Source organism: Triturus cristatus, chromosome 6 (genome assembly GCF_964204655.1).
Source record: "Triturus cristatus chromosome 6, aTriCri1.1, whole genome shotgun sequence".
NCBI lineage: Eukaryota > Metazoa > Chordata > Amphibia > Caudata > Salamandridae > Triturus > Triturus cristatus.
This window is the reverse complement of record NC_140589.1, coordinates 199368591-199389262: the sequence shown is the minus strand read 5'-3', so window position 1 is coordinate 199389262 and position 20672 is coordinate 199368591. Positions and strand designations below refer to the sequence as shown.

The 20672-nt window shown below is 44.8% G+C and overlaps 1 protein-coding gene across 1 annotated transcript in view; it reads left to right on the top strand.

The window, feature by feature from the left end:
• LOC146816636 (opsin-5-like) overlaps positions 1-8456 on the top strand; it is a 308892-nt gene extending 300436 nt beyond the window's left edge. Inside the window, exon 4 of the mRNA XM_085609148.1 lies at positions 6414-8456. Coding sequence (XP_085465274.1) covers positions 6414-6773 — 360 coding nt within the window. The 3' untranslated portion in view covers positions 6774-8456. The remainder of the gene's footprint in view (positions 1-6413) is intronic.
• Positions 8457-20672: the final 12216 nt, after the last annotated feature.

Genomic DNA, 20672 nt, shown 5'->3' with positions numbered 1-20672 from the left:
TGTGTGGTTGTGTGTGTGGTTCTGGGTGTGGTTGTGTGGTTGTACGTGTGGTTGTGTGTATGGTTGTGTGTGTGGTTGTGTGTGTGTGTGGTTGTGCTTATGTGTGTGGTTGTGTGTGGTGTTGTGTGTGGTTGTGTGTGTGTGGTTGTGTGTGTGTGGTTGTGGGTGTGGTTGTGGGTGTGTGTGTGGTTGTGCGTATGTGTGTGGTTGTGTGTGTGGTTGTGTGTGTGTGTGTTGTTGTATGTGTGGTTGTGTGTGTGGTTGTGGTTGTATGTGTGTGTGGTTGTGTGGTTGTGTGTGTGGTTGTGCATGTGGTTGTGGTTGTGTGTGGTTGTGGTTGTGTGTGTGGTTGTGTGTGTGACAGTAATACTAAAAGCATCTCAAAATAAAGGAACACAAACATCGAGTCTGTGGAAAGAGAAAGCACGTTGTAAGTCAAACGGGTGCAGCAAAGCATTAACAAAACAACAAAACAAACAAGATCACTTAGCGAACACTGCGTGCTGATAATGGATACACACAGCCCATCATCTTAAAAGTTCAATTGCAGCCAATGTGCACTCAAACCTGCCCCCTCCTTGTGAGTTGCACCCCATATTTCATGAGTTGTAACTGCTGCACCCACCATAGCGCTTTGAGATCTAAAGCGCTACAGAGGTCTAAACGATTAACCAGTCGCCAACATGCTGTGCTTTTAAAGAGAATGTGCCAAAAGTTTCCAGCTTCCTCATCATGTCCTCATGAAAGCACCAACGAAAGGACTCCCTGAATGGTGCAACGGACATGAAGCAGCTGCTGCGATCAGAAATAAACACTGTGAACGTTGTCCAGTTTCACAGTAACATTTCCTTAATGTTCTTTAAGTCACAAAACAGTAATACTAAAAGCATCTCAAAATAAAAAAACATAAACATCGAGTTTGTGGAAAGAGAAAGCACATTGTAAGTCAAACGGGCACAGCAAAGCATTAACACAAAATGTTATTTAATGTTCTTTGAACGAGAACATCAAAGTGGCGCCGCGAAAACGTGATCGCGGGCGAAAGTGAAAGTGATAGCGGGCGCCTAATGAGCATGACGCGGTTTGCCAGCCTCTGCGCGCCCCACACATGCACTGTAGCTCTAGGCTGGCCATGGTAGCATTTTTTTGAGCCCTCACAAAAAGTGTTGCCAGACCAGCACATGCGCTGGGTCAGGCGAGACCTAAACATAAGTGAAGTGGCTTATTAGGATGGTGGGAAGACCAGAAGTCTCCGGTCATCACCAGGGCCTCTGCAACCTGAGTTTACCATCACGAGGAAATATCTTTGGGGAATAGCCGATGAACTGCGTGTTTATACGCATAAAGGGAAACTTATTGCTGTTCTCTAAGTTTGGGTTGATGTAGTCGCGCTTCCTGTGATTACATGAGTGATGTCATGGAAGGAGGTATTTAGAGAAGAGTGCGTGGAATCAGAGAGACTAGTGAAAAAGTGGTATCACTGTCGATGTGCAAGAATTGTATGACTTAGATTGCGGAATTAAAGTTGGTCATTGATTGACATGGCTTTAATTTTCATAGGACACTCAGCTGGCACCAGGCAGGTTGCAACCACTTTGTCACCTGGTCTTTGAAAGAAAGGCTAGACTCAATAAAGAACCCAACTACCCTTGGAAAATGAGGGGTCATTTATGTCCCTGTCTGCAAGCAATGGTTACATCTGGTTTTGGTATGTGCTGCCATTTATGAAAATAAACTCACCCTAGGCTTGGAGATAACCCTAGACCTGGACGTAATGCACACACCCCATGGTATATTTTGTGACTGATAGGTCAAGAAAGGATATGTGAAGGACATTTCCTATGATGACTGGAGAGGAGATGAAAGTATATTTCAGCAACATTTGATAATGTGACAATGCCATCATCATTAACAAGGATGTGTCCACCAGGACCCCACACATTTACTGTTGAGTAGGAGGAAAATGTATGAATCTGATTAAATGGGTGTCTGGCATCTATTGGAATCTCTTGCCATTGAAGAGCACCTGCTAGGTCGGATTCTTTCATTGGCTAGTTTAATGGAAAATAATCTGCCACCCCTTTGACAGTCTTAGCTACTACCATAGCAAAAAGTATTTTTCGGCTGCATCAAAACCTTAAATATTGCATGCTGGATATAAGAGGATAAAAAAATCAGTGCACTGAACAGCATGATTTAGTACCTGAAAATTGACCAGTGCATGTTGTCTTGCAAAAGGAGAACTTGATTTTAAATATCAACACTTCAATTTCCTAATCCAAAGCCAGTGTTATGATTGTGGAGGTGTTTTTTGGGAAAGAAGTAAAAACAGGACCAATGATCGTACATTTGCTCCAAATAGTTCTCAGTCCGTGAAGATTGCTAGAAACCCTCATGCCTACCACCCAGTGCTTAATTTGTGCCGGTGCTTTCCGGTGCTGAGCACCGGCACTTATTTCTCAGGGCCGGGTCTACGTAGGGGTAGACCGAATTAAACATTCATAAACATTCAGCAGGGGAATTCCAATTTGATGCACGCTGAATGCTTCCAGTCTAACTCGGTCTCCTCGTTATGTGGGGCCTGTCTTGTTTTCGGCTCTTCTGCCAAGTCTTGCGCTTGTTTTTACTTTTATTCAAGCTAGGGACACAGAAACACAGAAACACTGGATCACTGAGGTAGGAGGAGTGGCAGCACCCATGCTTTGCGAGCAGTGCACTAACATCTAGACCAGCCAAGTGGCTGAGGCCATGCACTGAAAGGGCCAACAACAATCATACAAGTGGCACAAGAGCGAAATAGCAGACACCCGAGAACCATGCACCTCGCAGATGTATACATGTGCGACCGCAGAGCCAGGTGCTCTACCCACAGGCTGGGCTGTGAGTTCATGCCTTGCCTCCCAAGCTCTGCTCTCCACTCACCCAAAGTTTGCAGTCACCTGACCTTATTTAGCATCAACACAGATCCCAAACTCCAGCAGGTCTGAGATTCTTTTATTTATGTGCGCATGGACAGTGCATGCAGTGAGAAGAGAACGGCAGAGAATAGAAACTGAAACCATTCAGCACAACTGTTCACTCGCACCTGGCATTAAATGCTGCTCACTTGGAATCCGCCTCTGCACGGAGGTCATTCTTGCCGAGCCAGGGTCACTCATGTAAAGCGCTCCAATACCTTCAGTCGAGAAGGCGCTAAATAAATCTGCAGGGAAATAATCGTGATGCAGGTTTTGAGCGCGAGTTATTTCCACCACCCCCCTCCCATCCTCCAAAACATGCTCAGAGTTCTTCTGAGACTATACAGCATGCTTCTTAAGAGCTATACAAATCGGGGTACCATTTCATGCCAGGTGTGATGTCAATTTCAGTGCACAAGTTTGAAGCTGTCCCGGCAAATATGTAATTGTCATAGCGCTATACGTTTTGAATGGCGGGCTGTGTCAATAGTGTTGTTTATGTGGTGATATTTTTTGGTGGTAAATGGGCAATGGAACCGTCCGTCCAACAACAGCTAATGTCAGTGTGCTGCGCGTAGAGATGGTCTTTTTTCCTTGTTTTCATGCCAGTCTACACACAGTCTTACATGGCTGCTGGGCTGTCATCAGCCCAGAGTGGAAGATGCCCAAGCAGGGCATATGCCACGCAGGAGTATGAGCTACTATTAGAATCAAAACTTTAAAAATCTTTGAGACATAGCTACTGAGACATAGTGTAGGCTGCAATTCTTTTAAGTTTTGGAAGGGTGAACTTCAAAAACCCAGGGAAGTTATAGAAACGATTAAACACTTCAGATAGGTGGCTAAGGGAGGTGGTATTTCCATTAGCCTAAAATAATTCTAGGCACTGTTGAGAACATAACAGGAAAGTCAGCAATTTCCAAGTTATATGATGAGGGAGAGAGTGCCTTGATACAGGGTCTGGTGAGTCAGTGGAGTAATGAATTCATTGCATCGATCTGTGTTTGGCCTCATAGTCATAAGTTCGAAACCTGGCAAGGCCATGCAGGCTTTCATCCTCGAGGTCAACAATATGAGTTTTCTTGAGTGGGAAACACAGGACTGAGCATGCGTTTCACAAAATAAGCATTATGAACTGGAAGCAAGCATGCAGAACAGTGAGGAACAGAAGCAAGACACGGTGGACATCATGGATGATAGCAGGGGCATAGTGACTATTGGTGCGGCTGGTGCAATGTACTTGAGCCCAGAGGTAAGAGTGGTCCAGTCTGGCCTGCACCAAGTGATGACATTTCGGAGGGTGCCTGTGCCCAGGATGTGCACTCCTGGTCTCATCAGTGGCCCCTAATGCTGCAGCTCAGTTTAGGAACCTACACAACACTGGTGAAAATGTTTTGGTAGGCCTTGCCGAGCTCAGCTCTTCTGAGGCACCTCATGCCTGCTTCCAGCTCTTACCAAACGGCCACAGCATAATAAACCCACACAGGTATTTTGCTAATTCCAAAGCATCAGTGTATCCCCAGGTCTCTGCCAGTGCTGCTCTCCCCTGAACCGTAGCTCTCACTGGCTGGGCAGTGGCTCTCCACTCACCGCTCAGGCCTTTAACTGACACTTTTATCTTTTAGCAGGAGTACCAATTGTGATGCCACAAAACATCTTTTGATGGCATAGAACCATAACACAGTAAATGAATTGCTATTGTGTGTCTTGGACAGCACAGTTATGCATTGGTGAGACAGGCCAAGAATGATTCAGCCCGGTCATCCCTCAACTTTACATAATGAATTACTTTATAGGTAATGCTCTCCCTCTGTATCTGCTTTTCTTTCTCCTCTTCACACCTCACTCACTCCCTTCTCTCCATTCTTCCTTCACTATCTGCCCTTTGTCCATCTTTCCTCGAATTCACCTTCCTCTCTTTCCCTTTCACTTTCCTTTCACATATTCCCCGCTGTCTGCCCTCCTTCCTTTGCCTTTCTCCTCTTTCCACTTTTCATTCTCATTGTTTTCAAATTCAGTCTTACGCTCTCAATCTCTGCATCTCTGTTTTCCGCTTCTCTTCACATTCTTTGTCTACTGTATCTATCCTTGCCTTCAGACCTCTCCTCCTTCCTCACTAACTCTTTTATGCTTTTCCATCTTGAGCATATATTTATATCCACTCCAGGAATCTTTGTTTTGTATCAGGGTCATAAATTTAAATCTTGATGTGGCCACTTGGTCTTTTTTCTTTCGGAGGTCAATAAAATTAGTGCCATTGAGCTGGATAACAAAATTTTAATTCAGAGTCAAGGCCGCCTCTGGTTAATATGTGCTTTACTAGCATAAATGGTGTGTTAAGGACGCAGATATGTATTTTAATCTTTTTTCTATTTCTTTGCAGTATTGCCTAGCCCTCTGTCCCTCCTTGACTCAGTACCTTTCATACATGTATCCATTCCCCTGACCTCCTTTCTTTCCTTTGCGCCATATTTTTCTTTCCTTGTTCTCTTCCTCAGCACCTCTAGCCATGCCTCCTTTCCTCTTTCCATTCTTGCTTCCTTACACCCTCATTCATTCCCCATCCTTCCTCCCTCCCTTTGTACATTTCTTCCATATTCCTCCTTTTTTCCCTACTTAATTTTGTTCCTGCTCCTTCCTTCATCCCCTCTTTAACTTCTTCTTTTCTTATCCTCAACCCTTCCTTCTGCTTTTCTTCCTCATTTCCTTTTTTCTTTCTATTCATCCATCACACATCGTTCACTCCCATTCCTTCTATCCCTTCATGTCTTCCTTTCACATTCTTTTCTTATTCCCTCCTCCTTTCATCCATTTCTCATTTAATTCCTCACTCCAGTACTCACCTTCCTGCCTGCATTAGTTGCTGTCTACTTTAATGTATTCCATCCTCCCTTCATTTCTTTTAAGCAGCACAGTACAAGCACATTCTCTTTAGTTTGTAAAGCTGCCTCAGGTCCTCAAATGATCCTACTAAAGCTGCATTTTGAGATTCACACCTATTCTCTCATTTAATTTCACTTTTAAGTTGTTGTCATAGGCTTCGCATATGTTATAATATGTTATGTTACATTGATTCGTATAGCGCACTAATCACCCGAGAGGGTACCCAGGCCCTTGGCAGGCGTGTAGTTGTGAGGTCCTCGAGGTGCTTATGTGAAGAACCAGGTCTTCAGCTTCTTGAGGACCTCAAGAAGTGAGGAGGTACCTCTAATGTGTTTAGGCTTGTGTATGTGTCTGGAGCCAATAAAGGAAGTGGGTGGAGCTACTGGAGGTTGTTGGAGGAGCCGGGGAAGTGGGTGTGGCCTCCTAAAAAAATGTGAGCACCTGCACTTCATATTTTACAAATTAAGCACTGCTACCACCATCCTGATTATTTTCCATTATTGATGAGAACTATAGTTTGAAATTGATATCAGGCCAGATTAACCTAATAAAGATGTTTTCTCTGTCTTTCAGATGGCCATATTTGTCAGTTTTGGATTCCTGAGCGCATGGACGCCGTATGCGGTGGTCAGTTTGTGGTCGATATTTCATTCCAGCGAGTACATCCCCCCTGTGGTTGCGCTGCTGCCGTGCTTGTTCGCCAAGTCGTCAACGGCGTATAACCCGTTCATTTACTACATGTTCAGCAAGGCTTTTCGGCAAGAAATTAAACAGCTCCAATGTTGTTGTGGGTGGCGGATTCATTTTTCCCTCTCTGAGAACACGGCAGGGAATCCTCCTGCCTCCGTGATATGGTCCGGAAGGGACACCGTACAGATTTCGTCTGCTGAGAAATCGAACGTTCGGAATGCCACAGCGACGTCTTCGCAATGAGCAAGGGACCCATTAAATCAAATGAACGAAATTAACCGCCAATGAATGTGTGATATGTATTTACTTGTGTACTCACTAGGGTAAGTGTAACATCACACGCACCCTCACAGATGCGTGAGAAGAGAAATCTCTCTTTACTACCCGCACTGCCTGCTGGCCTATCCAATAGAAAGAACGACGGATACGTGGATAAAAGCATCAAACGAGAAAGGTATATGACAGCTAAATATCCATACGGCATGCCCATATTATGATGATAAAATCTTTCGAGAGCAATTTCGTCATTACTCACCAGTCTGAGCCGTCTATTATAATTAAATTCTCCTAATGCATACATTAAGCAAGCATTGGCAAAAACAATAGGCCTGCCCAACATCCCTTTGGCTTGTTTTGTTTTCTCAAGATTTTTGCATAACTTGATTTTTGAGGAGCTGCCAGGTCCTCGCAAGTATAAAAATATGCATTGGCTAAAAGCAAAAATATTTTTGGGCCTCAGGAAACTCTGTCATAGCAGTCCCTGGTAGTGAGGGGAACGACTTTGTATGGATATGCTCTTTGGAAAGAGCAGAATGCCATCACTCACAGTAAAATTAGCTAATGGTGGAAGGTTGCTGACCCGCTGCTCTATGCTGTACTGGGCACAACACAAAATATGAATGACACAACAGCCCTATGGTTGCAGAGACCTGGTTGACAGCTCCTTAAATAAATATATTACATACAATTTTAATAAAAATAAAAAGTCTTGGCTAAGGCGAGATCAGAGAAGGCTGTCAATTCTGCACATTTTGTGAACCTAGGGCAACTTTTGGCATGGGTGCGCTGTGCCCAGGTGCCAATCTTCAGAGGGGCACAAAGAGCTGTGTGCATTAAAGCTATGTATGTATACAGCAGCACCCCTCTCACTTTGCTTCGGCCTTGTCCCTACGTGCTCCTCTCTCTGTCAGATTTGCCAGTTTAAACTGGTTTTATTCCTTCATTGTCCTGCAGTAGAGGATGTTTTTAACACCCCTTTAGCCCTTTTATCCCCTCCATCTCACTCCTGCTGACACAAATCAACAACACCCTCATCAGCGTGACATAGGTAAGCTGTGGGTGATTTAGGTAAGCTGTGGGTGATTTAAGTAAACTATGGGTGATTTAGGTAAGCTGTGGGTGATTTAGGTAAGCTGTGGGTGATTTAAGTAAACTATGGGTGATTTAGGTAAGCTGTGGGTGATTTAGGTAAGCTGTGGGTGATTTAAGTAAACTATGGGTGATTTAGGTAAGCTGTGGGTGATTTAGGTAAGCTGTGGGTGATTTAGGTAAGCTGTGGGTGATTTAAGTAAACTATGGGTGATTTAGGTAAGCTGTGGGTGATTTAGGTAAGCTGTGGGTGATTTAAGTAAACTATGGGTGATTTAGGTAAGCTGTGGGTGATTTAGGTAAGCTGCGGGTGATTTAGGTAAGCTGTGGGTGATATAGGTAAGCTGTGAGTGATTTAGGTAAGCTGTGGGTGATTTACGTGAGCTGTGGGAGATCCTGAGAAGTTCTGTTCAGTGGTCATTCACCGCTCAGCCATGGACTGACCGGCGAACATAAAAGGGGACCCCTGCGGCTCAATTTATTCACTAGCATCAGCAAGGATGCAAAATTTCTCTCCGGCCAGGGCACTTTCCTAGCAAAGGCTGGCTCTGTGTGAACCTTAGCCAATCCACAAGAAACTCAGGGGCATATTTACAAAAGAAGTGAACGAGCGCGGCGTTAGCCTTGTTGGCTTAACGCCGTGCTCTGCCACTTCTGAAACGCAGGGCTGCACCGTATTTACAAGAATACGGTGCAGCCCTGCGTTTCTCCCTGCGCTGGAGCTAAATTTAGCAGCCTAGGTCCAACACAGGCACTCTTGCACCACGGTGCAAGGGTGCCTATGTTGAGGTGAAGGATTGTTTATGAGCGGGAAGGTGTTCCTTCCTGCACATAAACAATCTGAAATGGTGTTTTGTAACTTTTATGTTTATCTTTGTGCAATACACATAGAAGTTGCAAATTGATTGTTTATGTGCAGGAAGGTGTTCCTTTCTGCACATAAACAATTAATGGTGTTTTGCTATTTCTATGTGTGCTGCACAGTGCAGCACACATAGAAACAGCAAAAACTAGGAGGAATAAAGCATTTCTCTTCGTTCGCCATGGTAATACCAGGTTTTCCCTGGTCTTAATTTTGCCGCTGCCCCATATTTACGCCACCCTTGTAAATATGGAGCAGCATCAAACGAAAGCCAACCACAACACCCATTGCTCGCCCCTTTCACGCTAAGTATAGCATGAAAGGGGCCCAGATTCACAAGGCGGCGTTAACGCTGCCTTGTAAATGAGGCGAAGCCCACATCCCCACAGGAATATCCCGAAAAGGGACATTCCGGTAGCAATAGGGGCTTGTGAATATGCCCCTAATTTTCTGTGGGAATTGTTGGAAAGTTTCCATGTGGCACACTAAATAAAAATAAAAAAATGGTATACCTTTCTGCAGTGCATTATTCATTTAGTTAAATTTTGTGTTCTATGACACACACCCTCCCTGCCTCACCCCCCACCAAGTATATGGGGTTTGGGTTCCTTACAACAAATGAGCTGGGGGAACATCAGTGAAATTTACAGCCAGTACGAAAACAGGAAAACAGCAAACTATTTTACATTTTATGTATTAATGTTTAATTACATGCTTTAAAAAAAATCAGAGATTACTCACATGTATTTAAAAAGGATGCGTTTTTTCCTAGAGGGCAGTGAAAAGGTAGGGTCACTTAGAAGGTAGCGGCCTCATAAGAAAGGTAAAGCTGACTCAGCGGGAGCAAAAAAAGACAGAGAAATGACGACTAGATCCAGTGCTTGAAATAGAAATAGGAACATACTATCCCAGAGTTTCAGTGTATTACGGAAAAGTGTCAGTATTCATCCCTTAAAAGTATTGCACCTCTGCTGAGAAGTGTTGGCCCACTCCTTTTCAAAGTGAAGCAGTGCAGGTCATAGTACCTGCACATGTAATGGACTCAGTGGAGCTCAGAAGAGAGCTGTTGAGCTCTGTGGTCCTGGAATTGAAGAATAGTGAACTGAATGATCATTAATTTCACTAATGGCCGAGAGACTGAGGTCAACAAAATAGTTTCGGTTTGCAATGGCTTCAATTGATGCTTTTAACCAGGGACGTCTGGTAACCTTTGAAAGTGGTGGGGTTAGCAAAGTGCACCAGATATCGGCTTGAGATCCCTTGACCAAAATGTCCCTTGTCTCCTGATCCTTCTGGGCCTGTCCTCAGTCTTTGATACCAGCAAACATGAAAACCTGATTGATCTTCTTAAACACAGGATGGGTCTCACATGCCCGGTCCTAAATTGGTTTGCCTCTTTCCTGCATAACCGCACACAAAGGATCAAAGTTAACCATTCCCTTGCTTCCAGTACCCCTATCATGACCGGGGTGCCTCAAGGATCTGCGTTCTCGCCCACTCTCTTCAAACTTTTTATGGAACCACTTTTTGTCAATCTGAACCTTGCTAACATTCATATCACATGTATGCTGATGACACGCAATTGTACCTGAAGATCTCCTCTCAAGAGGACATAAAAACGCTAAATGCTGCACTTGCACAAACACAACAATGGTTAGCTCAGAACCATTTGCTGTTAAATAGTCTCAAAACTGAATTTCTTTTGATTCCCCCCCACTCACTTGGCTCCTACCATGGACTGGCTTAAACAACTCACTGCTCTGAACTGCACCCCTCATGTTGTAGACTCCGCCAAATCTTTAGACATCACCTTGGATAAACACTTGAACATGCAAGCACACATCAGTTCAGCTATCAGGGGAGCCAACTCTCAACTTAACACCCTTAAGAAAATCCAGCCTTTCCTCCCCCCGAAGACATCAGGCAGGCGGTTCAATCCTTGGTTATCTCTAGACTGGAATATGATCTGGTGACACGTGCTGGACTTCCCAAAGCTAGCTTGGCTCCACTCAGAGCTACCCTGAACGCATCGGCTAGACTCATCAAGGGCTCTAGATAGCATGACCACATCTCCCCCGATCTTTTGCAACTAAACTGGATATCTATTGAAGCCCGAACCCGATTCAGGATAGCTTGCCTTACCGATAAAGCCATACATTACAACACCCCGATCTACCTGGCAAAAAAGCTTGAACGTATTGGCTCTGGCTGGAACCATAGAAGTACGTCCACTCTACTTTTGAAACCACCAAAATTCAAAAAGGAAAGATCTTACAATTACGCTTTCACCAGTCACGCTCCAAGAATCTGGAACGCCCTGCCTCCCGAGATCAGATCCAATCCTTCCACTGCATCTTTCAACAAACTTGTCAAACGGCTACTCTTGAACGAACTTTAACATCCTCAACTTGTTTTCATGCTCTTGCTTTGTTAATATTCTGATTCTTATTGTACTACACTGGTGCGTTTTATTGTATGCTTCTATGTCAAATTGTTTTCGTGCTCTAGGGCACTGCTGATACCCCAACTCACGACCGAAACTGTGCAGATGCCTTTTTAATTGTATGCTTTTATGTTAAATTGTTCTCGTGCTCTAGGGCACCGCTGATACCCCAACTCACGACCAGATCTGTTTCCGCCTTTGTTGTAACTTCACTTACTGTCCCATAGTGTTTGCTACCCCTGTTTTCGCCAATTCTGTACAGCACTCTGATATTCGTATGGGTCTTGTTTGCACTTTAGAAAACTTTTCAAATAAAATAAAATAAATAAAACTACTTCCCAAAAAACAAAATAAAACACCACTCCCTCCAAAACCTCATAACAAAACACCCCCTCCCCCTACAAGCCCCAAATAAAACACCCCCTCCATCCAAAAGCACACAAAAAACAACCCCTCTCCCAAAGTCCAAAATAAAACTACACTCACATTAAAAATAATTAACATTAAAATAAATGGCAGTTAGCCATTGCTGCATATCCTCCTCAGTGTTCTGAAACTGCAGTCTGCTTTAAAACTCCCCTTACCAATCTAGCCGCTGCTCTCATGCTATTAACCAGCATGGGAGAAGCACCAGAATTGGATGGAGCGGGTTGGCCGGAAGCTTCTTCAAGCCCTGGAGGTCTGTGCTTGATCTCCACCATCGCTGTCTAAGACAGCTTGGGATGGAGAGTTTCAAATTATGCATGTCAGGCTGGCCATCACAAGAAAGCTGGCCAAACTGACATGCGCACCTTGGAGAGTCTGTCCAGTCACAGCTTCAGTCCTCCATTCTGCCAATCGGTAGCAGAGGAAATGCCACGCATGTCTCTTGGCTCGGGGGCACTGCGGCGTTCACATTGCTAAAAAATGAAATGGCAATAAAATAATTTCATTGGCATTTTATGTTTTCACATGCAGCTCACAGGGGGTGGGGGTGTGACACTTCCCCACCCTTATGGAGAAACTGCAGCTGCTCTTAACAGAGGCAAAGGAGAACTAGACTGGATGCGACCCCTGCCATTTGAAAACACCCCATGTTTTTTACCTGGAAAAGGAGCGGACTGAAATTGTATGCTTGGCGGGAGCCTCCAATGGGACTGGAAAAAATAACATGTTTATTGCAGAAAGGCACCCAACGTTTGCATTTATAAAACATTTATTTTGCATTATGTTTGCTAGGACTCTCAATTTTACCAGAGTCACTGTCATGAAAGTCTGTGCGTTTTAAGAGAGACCGTGAAGATGGCTACCACGGTCATGATGTAACAATTCTCTTAGTCTACACCAGCGGCTCTTAACCTGTGGTGCGAGGGGTCTGCAACAGCTACTCAAAGGTCCCTGACAGTTTTACTAAAATAAATATTAAAATTAATCAATTAAAAATAATGAAGTATATACAAATAGAGAAGCTACACTGAACATTTGAAAACTTTCTCTTTATTTGATTGTAAATTAACCAAAATATTCAAATATTTGTGAGTTTCTTTGGTGTATACATTTTTTGTATTTTTGTGTAAATAATAGAAAATGCTTAGGTTGGGGTTACTGGCTTCCTATAATGACCCAGTGGGGCTCCTCAGATTACAGAAATGTTCCAGTGGGGGTCCACAGATGTCAATGGGATAAGATCTGCTGATCGACACAAAATGCTGACAATGTATTGGTACATCGCACGGAAACACTTTTAAAAAGATTTAAACATAATTGTTACATCAACCTTTATTAATTCATATGGGTCATGTATTGACTGTGAACTTTGTTATTAGCTTTCTGTATTCCTTACCATTGTTGAAACCTTTTGCTTTAAGATCAGTGGAAAGGCACTGCCAGACCTGCTAAGCAAAAAGGTGAAAGTTTTGTTCAAGCAGATTTTTCAAGTATTCACAGAAACAACACATGATACATTGTTTAACATAATGTGTTTTTATTTTACTTTTTTGTTTATTCAGGAAAGTGGTCATTGCTCTACTGAATTTATCTTACAGAAGTTGATATCAGTTTGAGCAACAGAAAGTAAATAGTGTTCATTGGTAGACTATTTACCTTCTGCTCCTGGAACTACTTTTGCCACCTATTAGACCAGGGATCACATAGGCAGTCTATCAAACAAAAAGGAGACAGGGGAAGACTAGGAGCTAGTTGAGGTTCAGTACCCGTGCTCCATGTAGCCATATAAATCCATGAAATGGGTTACTGTTCCTATGGGGACACGACTAGTGTCCAGAGAGAAAAGATAAAGTGGGGAGTTTAGGTTCTGTTCACACAAATAGAGACAGCATATTTTGTCTCTTGTTGCCCTCAAACATCCCAAGGGATGTCATGCTTCATCATTGGTCATTGCTCCTCATAGAGCCGGCGCTGCAATGCCCTACGGGTCCCTTGGAGGGTCTCTTTGGCAGAGATCTTTTTATGACGCTGTATGATGAGTGAGGGTGTGAGATTTATTCATAGAGGGGTTGTGAAAGGTGGGTGAGTGAGTGAGTATTTAAAACTGGCTAGGGGATACCTTAAAGGTTTTTGAATATGTTGGCTCCCCTGTCAGACTAAAAAACCTGTAGGTTACGGTCCATATAGTTACTAGGGTACATCATTACCGTATTAGTAATAATAACCTACAGGTTTTTTAATCTGATGGGGGAGCCGACATATTAAAAAAACGTTCAGGTATCCCCTAACCAGTTTTAAATACTCACTCACCCACCCACCCTGTAGACCTATAACTTACGCACATAAACACAGTAGGTTTCCAAGTCCAAGCTCGCCTAAAGTTGTAAATGGCTGTTTCCACTGTAGGAACTAAGCTTTGTGTCATTTAATGCCCAATAACATCACAGACCATCCTCTATGAAGACTGTACCTAGCCCAGTCCTTATATACACTAAAGAAATTCCCAGACTCTAAGGTTACTAGATGGCTACATTTATGTTAAAAGCTAAGTGGTATTTGAGGTATAGGTCATCGGAAACTATTTTTGCCCTTCACTGCAAGACGGTTTTGATACAAAATGATATGATGTGTCTTTATAGACTGATGGACTATATTAAACATGAAGCATATGTGAATCGGATGGATGCAAGACCTTCATATCAATATAAAACAGGGTAAAATGTCAATAAAACCATTGCAAAAATGTTTCTATTCTTTTAGTGTGTGAATTAAGTTATTCAATGTCAAAATTTCCTGATTTCTGTTAATATTGATTTTCCTTTTTCATTCATTTACTGCTGATCCACATGCCACTGTGGTCCTGATGGCAGCTTTTCAGACACAGTTATTTGTTCCACATAAACCCTGTGACTGATTTGTACCCTGTGGTAACATGAATGCAGCTCTCCTTACACATTACATTACATTACATTACATCACATTAGCTCTCCTGCCAGAAGTGGAGTATCCCCTGGTCGGTTGGCGCAGTCCTTGCAGGTAATTTTGTCCAGACCAGGGGTTGGTCCAGGTTTCTGAGAAGAAGGCGACGTCTGGAAAGGTGGCATTGAAGAAGTCCCTGATTTCCGTGGCATGTTTGTGGAGGAAACGCGTGTTGAGGAGGATGCAGTTGTCCCAGTCGGGTGCACGGTGGGTCGACTGGGGGGGCGAGAGAAGCTGGTGTGTTGGTGTGGGTGAGGGTGTAGCTGCATTTCTGGCAGGAGAAGGGTCCTTGGGTGTCCTTTGGTCAGGTGAGGTGGCAAGCTGTATGACATCCTGTATTGAGGGCGAGGAGGGTGCTGGTGTTGTATCAGTAGAGGTCTGAGAACTAGGGTCCATGGCAGCGGTCCAGGCGCATCGGCCGCCATTAAGTAGTGTGTTGAGGAAAACTGGACGGCGAGAGGCAGGAAACGGAGGGAGCGGGAAAGGGTCATTGGAGGGGGATGGGGCCATGGGGGGTCGCAGCAGCAAGGGCGGCAAAGCATGAGGAAAAGTGCAGGAAGGGACAAGACTAATGGCAGATAAAAAAAAAAGCAAGCAGCAGAAGAAAGGCAAAAGGGCAGAAAAAAGCACACAAAAGAGAGACAGAAGGGCAGTCCAGAATCAGAGCAGTGACGATCTACCACTAGATCACCAGCGTTGAGGGGCAGGTGGGTGCCTGTGGTTGGAGGAGAGCCTCCAACGTCTGACCAGGGGGTCAGCAGCAACAACGGGGGCAGCAGAAGTTACCAGACAGAGCTGTGCAGTGAAGGTAGCAATCCACTTGAAGGGTCAGTGGACTGCACCTTCACCCCGCAGCAGCCACCATTAAATAGTGTGCAAGGGGGGCTGGACAGCTGAGAGGTAGGAAACGTTGGGATCGGGAAAGAGTCACTATGAGGCGAGCCGCAGGGGACACAGTGGCAAGGGTGGCGAAGCATGAGAAAAAGTCCAGAAAGGGACAAGGAAAAAGGCTAAAGGCAGACAAAAAGGCAGCAGCAGCAGAAAGGCAAAAGGGCAGAAAAGCAGAGAAAAGCTGAAAGAAAGAGAAACCAAAGGGCTGTCCAACAGCAGAGCAGTGACGCTCTACCAGTAGACCACCAGGAATGAAGTGCAGGTGGGAGCCTGTGGGTGGAGGAGGACCTCCAACTCCTGACAAGGAGTCATTTTGTCACGGTTGGCAGTCTAGTCTCTCGAGCCTTGTACTCCGATTCCCTACTTAAGCAGCATCCTTGCGGGGACGGGCAGCTTATTTTACAGTTTACTCTCTTTACGCAGTTTAAGTATTTTTAACTTAAACCCTGCATTGCAGAGATTCTTTGAATCATTTTAGCTCAATTTAAAATTGCGCTTTGCACATTCCACTTTTCATCCATGTGCCGTATTGCTCGCTTGATGCTGAGTATCAGTTATTATCATTTGATTGTACATTGTACTTTCATTTGTTTCCCGGTCTGCCCCAGCTTTGCCGTTTGAGCGGAGGGAACAAACTTGACATTCCCTGGGACAACTGTGACTGCCATTTTGTCACGGTTGGCATTGTAGTCTCTCGAGCCCCATACTCCAATTCCCTACTTAAGCAGCATCCTTGCGTTGATGTGAAGTAGACGTTGCCACATGGTTGCCAGATTGGGCTGTTTCCTGCACAAATAGGCAACATGTTACCCATTTGTGCAGGAAAAAAATACCTGTGGTGGGTTGTGTAAATTTGGGCGACATTTGCACTTGTGTACCCAATATTTGTAGTATTGGTGGCATTCGCATATGCTCTGCAATTTCATGCAGACTCCTTAGGCCCTACAAAGCCCATGGTTTCAAATCAGGGCTGTCAATCATTCATAGCACAAACGTGCTACTTATGACGGCCCTGGTTCATGTAGCTGGCCTGCCCCCAGAGAGAATGGATCAATGATGTTAGGCCAGTCATCATCATTTTAGGTCTCGCCTAGGCAGCATTTGCGCGGTCTCTCCGAGACATTCTCTATTCAGGATAATCGGCATTAAGCTCTGCCCATGTTCCACCCATGTTTTTAATTGGCTCCTTTGACTGTCTTTTCCAAATGCTTTTGTTTTTTTGGTTAATCTCTTTTCTAGTCCCTCATTAGTACCGCCTTTTCTCCTTTTGTACCCTTCCATAAGGACTGCCCCTGTTACATGTGTTGTTACTCAGGATCTGTTATTAACTGTTTGTGAGCATTATTTTGCTAGTTACTTCATCCGAGCAAAGCAGCGGGCCATGCCGTGCTTCACCTTTAACAAAGGCGGCCGCGACTTATCTTTGTTTTCTTATTCGCGGCTCGCCAAACGTTTTGAAGCACACTGCATTTGAGCTTGAATAATAGCATGCAACTTTTTTAAAGCACGGCTGGCCCAAATCCTTTTTAAAAAATTTATATTCTTTTATGCAGTGTAGCACGCCAAGCTCAATCTTCATGGCGGGTGCACAACTTTTTTTTTCTTACTATCTCCGAGCAAAGCAGCGCATCACGCTTTGATTCATGTTTAACAATGGCACCCGTGCCATTTTTAGGTCTCGCCTATGCAGCGTGCATGCGCTGCATAGGAGAGACCTTTAGTCATCGGCACAGCTTTGCGGCCAAAAACATGCACGCGTTGCATTGCTTCCAATGGCAACGTGTGCACGTCTGGAGATTCACTTGTGGGAGCGAGCGGCTGGAGCCATATGTTATCAATTATCGCGGCGCCAGCTGATTGCTCCCGCAAGTGAATGCCGCAGGCCCCCTCCTCTCTCCCCCTGCTGCCGCGCGAGGCACGCGCGCTTGTGCTTGTTTTTTTAATGCAATGAAAACACCTAGCTGGTAATTGCTGATTTGGGTCTCTGTTTCTCTAATGAAAGGGCAGGTCCTATCACTGCCTGAGCAAGTCTCACGGGGGAGTCTGTGTATTTAAACGGCCCCGGCTTCACTGTTGGAGAAGACATCAGGGCGAGATACGAAGCTGAGTTTTGTGTCTGAAGGTGAGTACATTAATGAAGCATGTCTTTATTACTCATTTATATCTGGTATATCAGGTATAATGATTCTAAGCATCGCCCAGACAGACAGACAGGCCTCTGCTAGAACCGTGCTCTGCAGCGAGGCACCACTTACAAGCGTCAAATTGTGAATCAGCAAAGATTGGACGTTTAAGTTTAATGTTCAAATCGCAGGAGGAGGCGGAGAACTGGAGCAGAAATTCAGAGCATGGGAGTTCGTCCTATGATCGTGATCGCCAAGGAATGAATCCTTGCTTGCCTCAGGCTGCAGAAAATAAAATATATTTGTTTCTCCTCGAATTTGCTAAACGCCTAAATTCAGCATCTTGGAGATATGCTGTAGAGTAGACGAGGGGTCAAAGGTCATATAAATGCAGGAAAAGGATCTGTGCCAAGGGGTGCGATGGCTGGTTCTGCCTCCCTTTCGAACAGATCAGTTTGTGTCCAGCACTGACACCCAGAGATGCTTGAATCAGCAATGTTCCTTGGAAGGCGTCATGCTCAGTTCACTCCACAGTAGCAGGACCGAGGCTCTCCAAGTGAGGGGGTGCGCACAGTAACTCACCTCCAGATATTCCTCCAGCACTAAAATCGGTACTTTAGCAGAGCACAGCAAATGGTGCCATCATGTTTGGTATCCGACAGCTCAGTCGTCCTTGTGCTAAAAACATTCATAGGCAACTACGGTCCCTTGCCCCGTGGGGGCGTATTTTTAGGTCTCGCTTTTGGGACCTTTTAAGTATTTACTCATGCAGCACAATATCCTTGGTGCAATAACATCAACTGTTGCATGGCTAAACACTTATAAGGTCCCAAAGGCGAGACCTATTGGCTATGCCTATGCTTGTTTAATTAGGCAGTATATTACTCTTGTCTAGTGCATAATTTGAATTGAGTTGCATCCAGGTGTTTATAGCGGGGCACTGAAGACAGTGTGAGTTTCTCTCAGTGGGACAGTATGGTGTTCAGTGAGGGAGAGGATGTGGCACTATGGCCAGAGCTGTCAAATTTGGAACAGGGAAATCAGGCTCACCAGTCCACCAGACCACTCTCCTGAGGGAGCACATTCCCATGCTAGACCTTAGAAGGCCCCGCTAGACCTCAGAAGCCCTGGTGTCTTAGCACCAGCAGGTGGGCCCTAGCGGTGGCAAGTGTAGGTTAATCTTGAAGACCTGTCCACCACAAGCTATACTAAAGTTCACCTCTAATCTTGCAAGCAGGCATAAGAAGCAGCACAACGTAGAGCAACAGTGACGGTCCCTGAGGTCACAGGTCCCTTGAGGCCAGTCCACTTACCCATTGGTACCTCCATTGGCCTTGTTTCAGCAGAAGTAGTGCAACTCACCATGGATAAGCAATTCAGGATCTGCCCGCACACCAAACTAAGTCCGCAAATTTCACGGTCTCGCAGCTTCATGCACAAGCACTTTTAAGATGTGCTGCCTGAATTTGGGCCACTGGAATTGTGCAGCAATGGAGGACAAATTTATGTTGCAGTGTTGACTAATTTATGCGGCAAAGAAAAGACTGCAGCGTAATGTGGTACATTTCTGAAACTTTATTATTTTGTAAATTTTTACACATGCTAACAGTCTCTGCAAACATTTTGCCTCAGTTCCAGTGTAACATACAAATGCAGCAGTGACAAAGGTGACCAGTCATCCTTTGCAAAGGGCACTCGACCTCGCAGCAACACAAGCCACACTTTTTAGCAACTTTGATCCGTTTTATCGACTACTGGTATAATTCAGCTGCAGTAATCTTTTACTCCAAATGTAGATCTGTTAGCAGTGTGCAACTGGGGTGTGCCCTCTGTCTAACGATACTTAGAAAAACAAATACTAACTTGCTGCACCTAATCAGAGTGCAGTCCCCTTGTGCACTGTCAGTGACAAGATTGGAGTTTTGTCAAAGTCTAACAACATTTGGACAACATTTGTTGTCACAAGTTTAATATTGTATAAAAGCGACTTCATTTTATAATTGAGAATGCAAGCTTGTAAAATGTATGTTGATCATTCCTTATTTCACATTCCATGATGTCAATAAAACCCAATGCAATTCGGACATGTGTTCTTAATCAGGGGAGTAATTTATCCGAATTTCTGAAAAACTGAAGTCAAATGAATACACTAATTTACCATAGGAGACCAAAAATGATGATTAAATGAAATGGTGACCCGACATTCAATGATAAGAATATGCCTTTCATGGGAGAAAAGGAGAGGGAACATGGCGGCCGGTTGACAGCCTAGGTCGCGAGCTCCGCAGTTGGGACCTTAAAAGGAACGCTGAAACGGCTCACCGGAGGAAAACAATGAACAGCTACTTCCACCAGTTAAATCGCTGGTAACAAATCTTTTTGTGAAAAAGGCACTTACGAGGAGCGGTCTCTGGCCCGTTCTGGTCCCCGGAGGCCCGAGACTTTCCCTCAGCTGAGCGCTCGCGGGGACGGCGTCGGCGCAGACGGAGAGAGAGGCGGCGTTCGAAGCTGCTGGTTGCAACGCGCGGCGTTGTGTCTGGCGTGTTCGTGTTTGGACTGGGGGCAGCGGCTGGAGGATCGCGCAGCGCTGGAGACACAGAGGAGGATACAGAGGAGGACAGGAGGCTTTTGGGAGGCCGCCGCAGAGTTCCAACACCAGTGTGGAGTCATCCTGTAAGTAAGTTTTAGAGGCCCCCTCTGTGACTCCCCTCTCTCTTCTTTGGAACTGCTCTCTACATTGGAACTATCCGGGAGAGTTAAGGGAGACACACACTCACACTCGCAGAGGAAGATCAGTAAGACCAGTAAGGGGGGGCCAAGCATTGGGAGGTGGTTCTCATGCTAGAAATGATATAAACTGTAAGGTTTGCGCAGGATTAACGGATTTTGATGTCATCTATATGAATTCGACAAGGAAAGAGAGCAGAGGTAGGCGTAGGAGAGCCTCTACTTCAGGTATAGCCTTAGGGGTACCCTGCCAAGAAGACTTTGTACCATCGGCACCACTGTCTCACGTCTGTACAGGCGTTAAGATAATTGAGGATAGTACC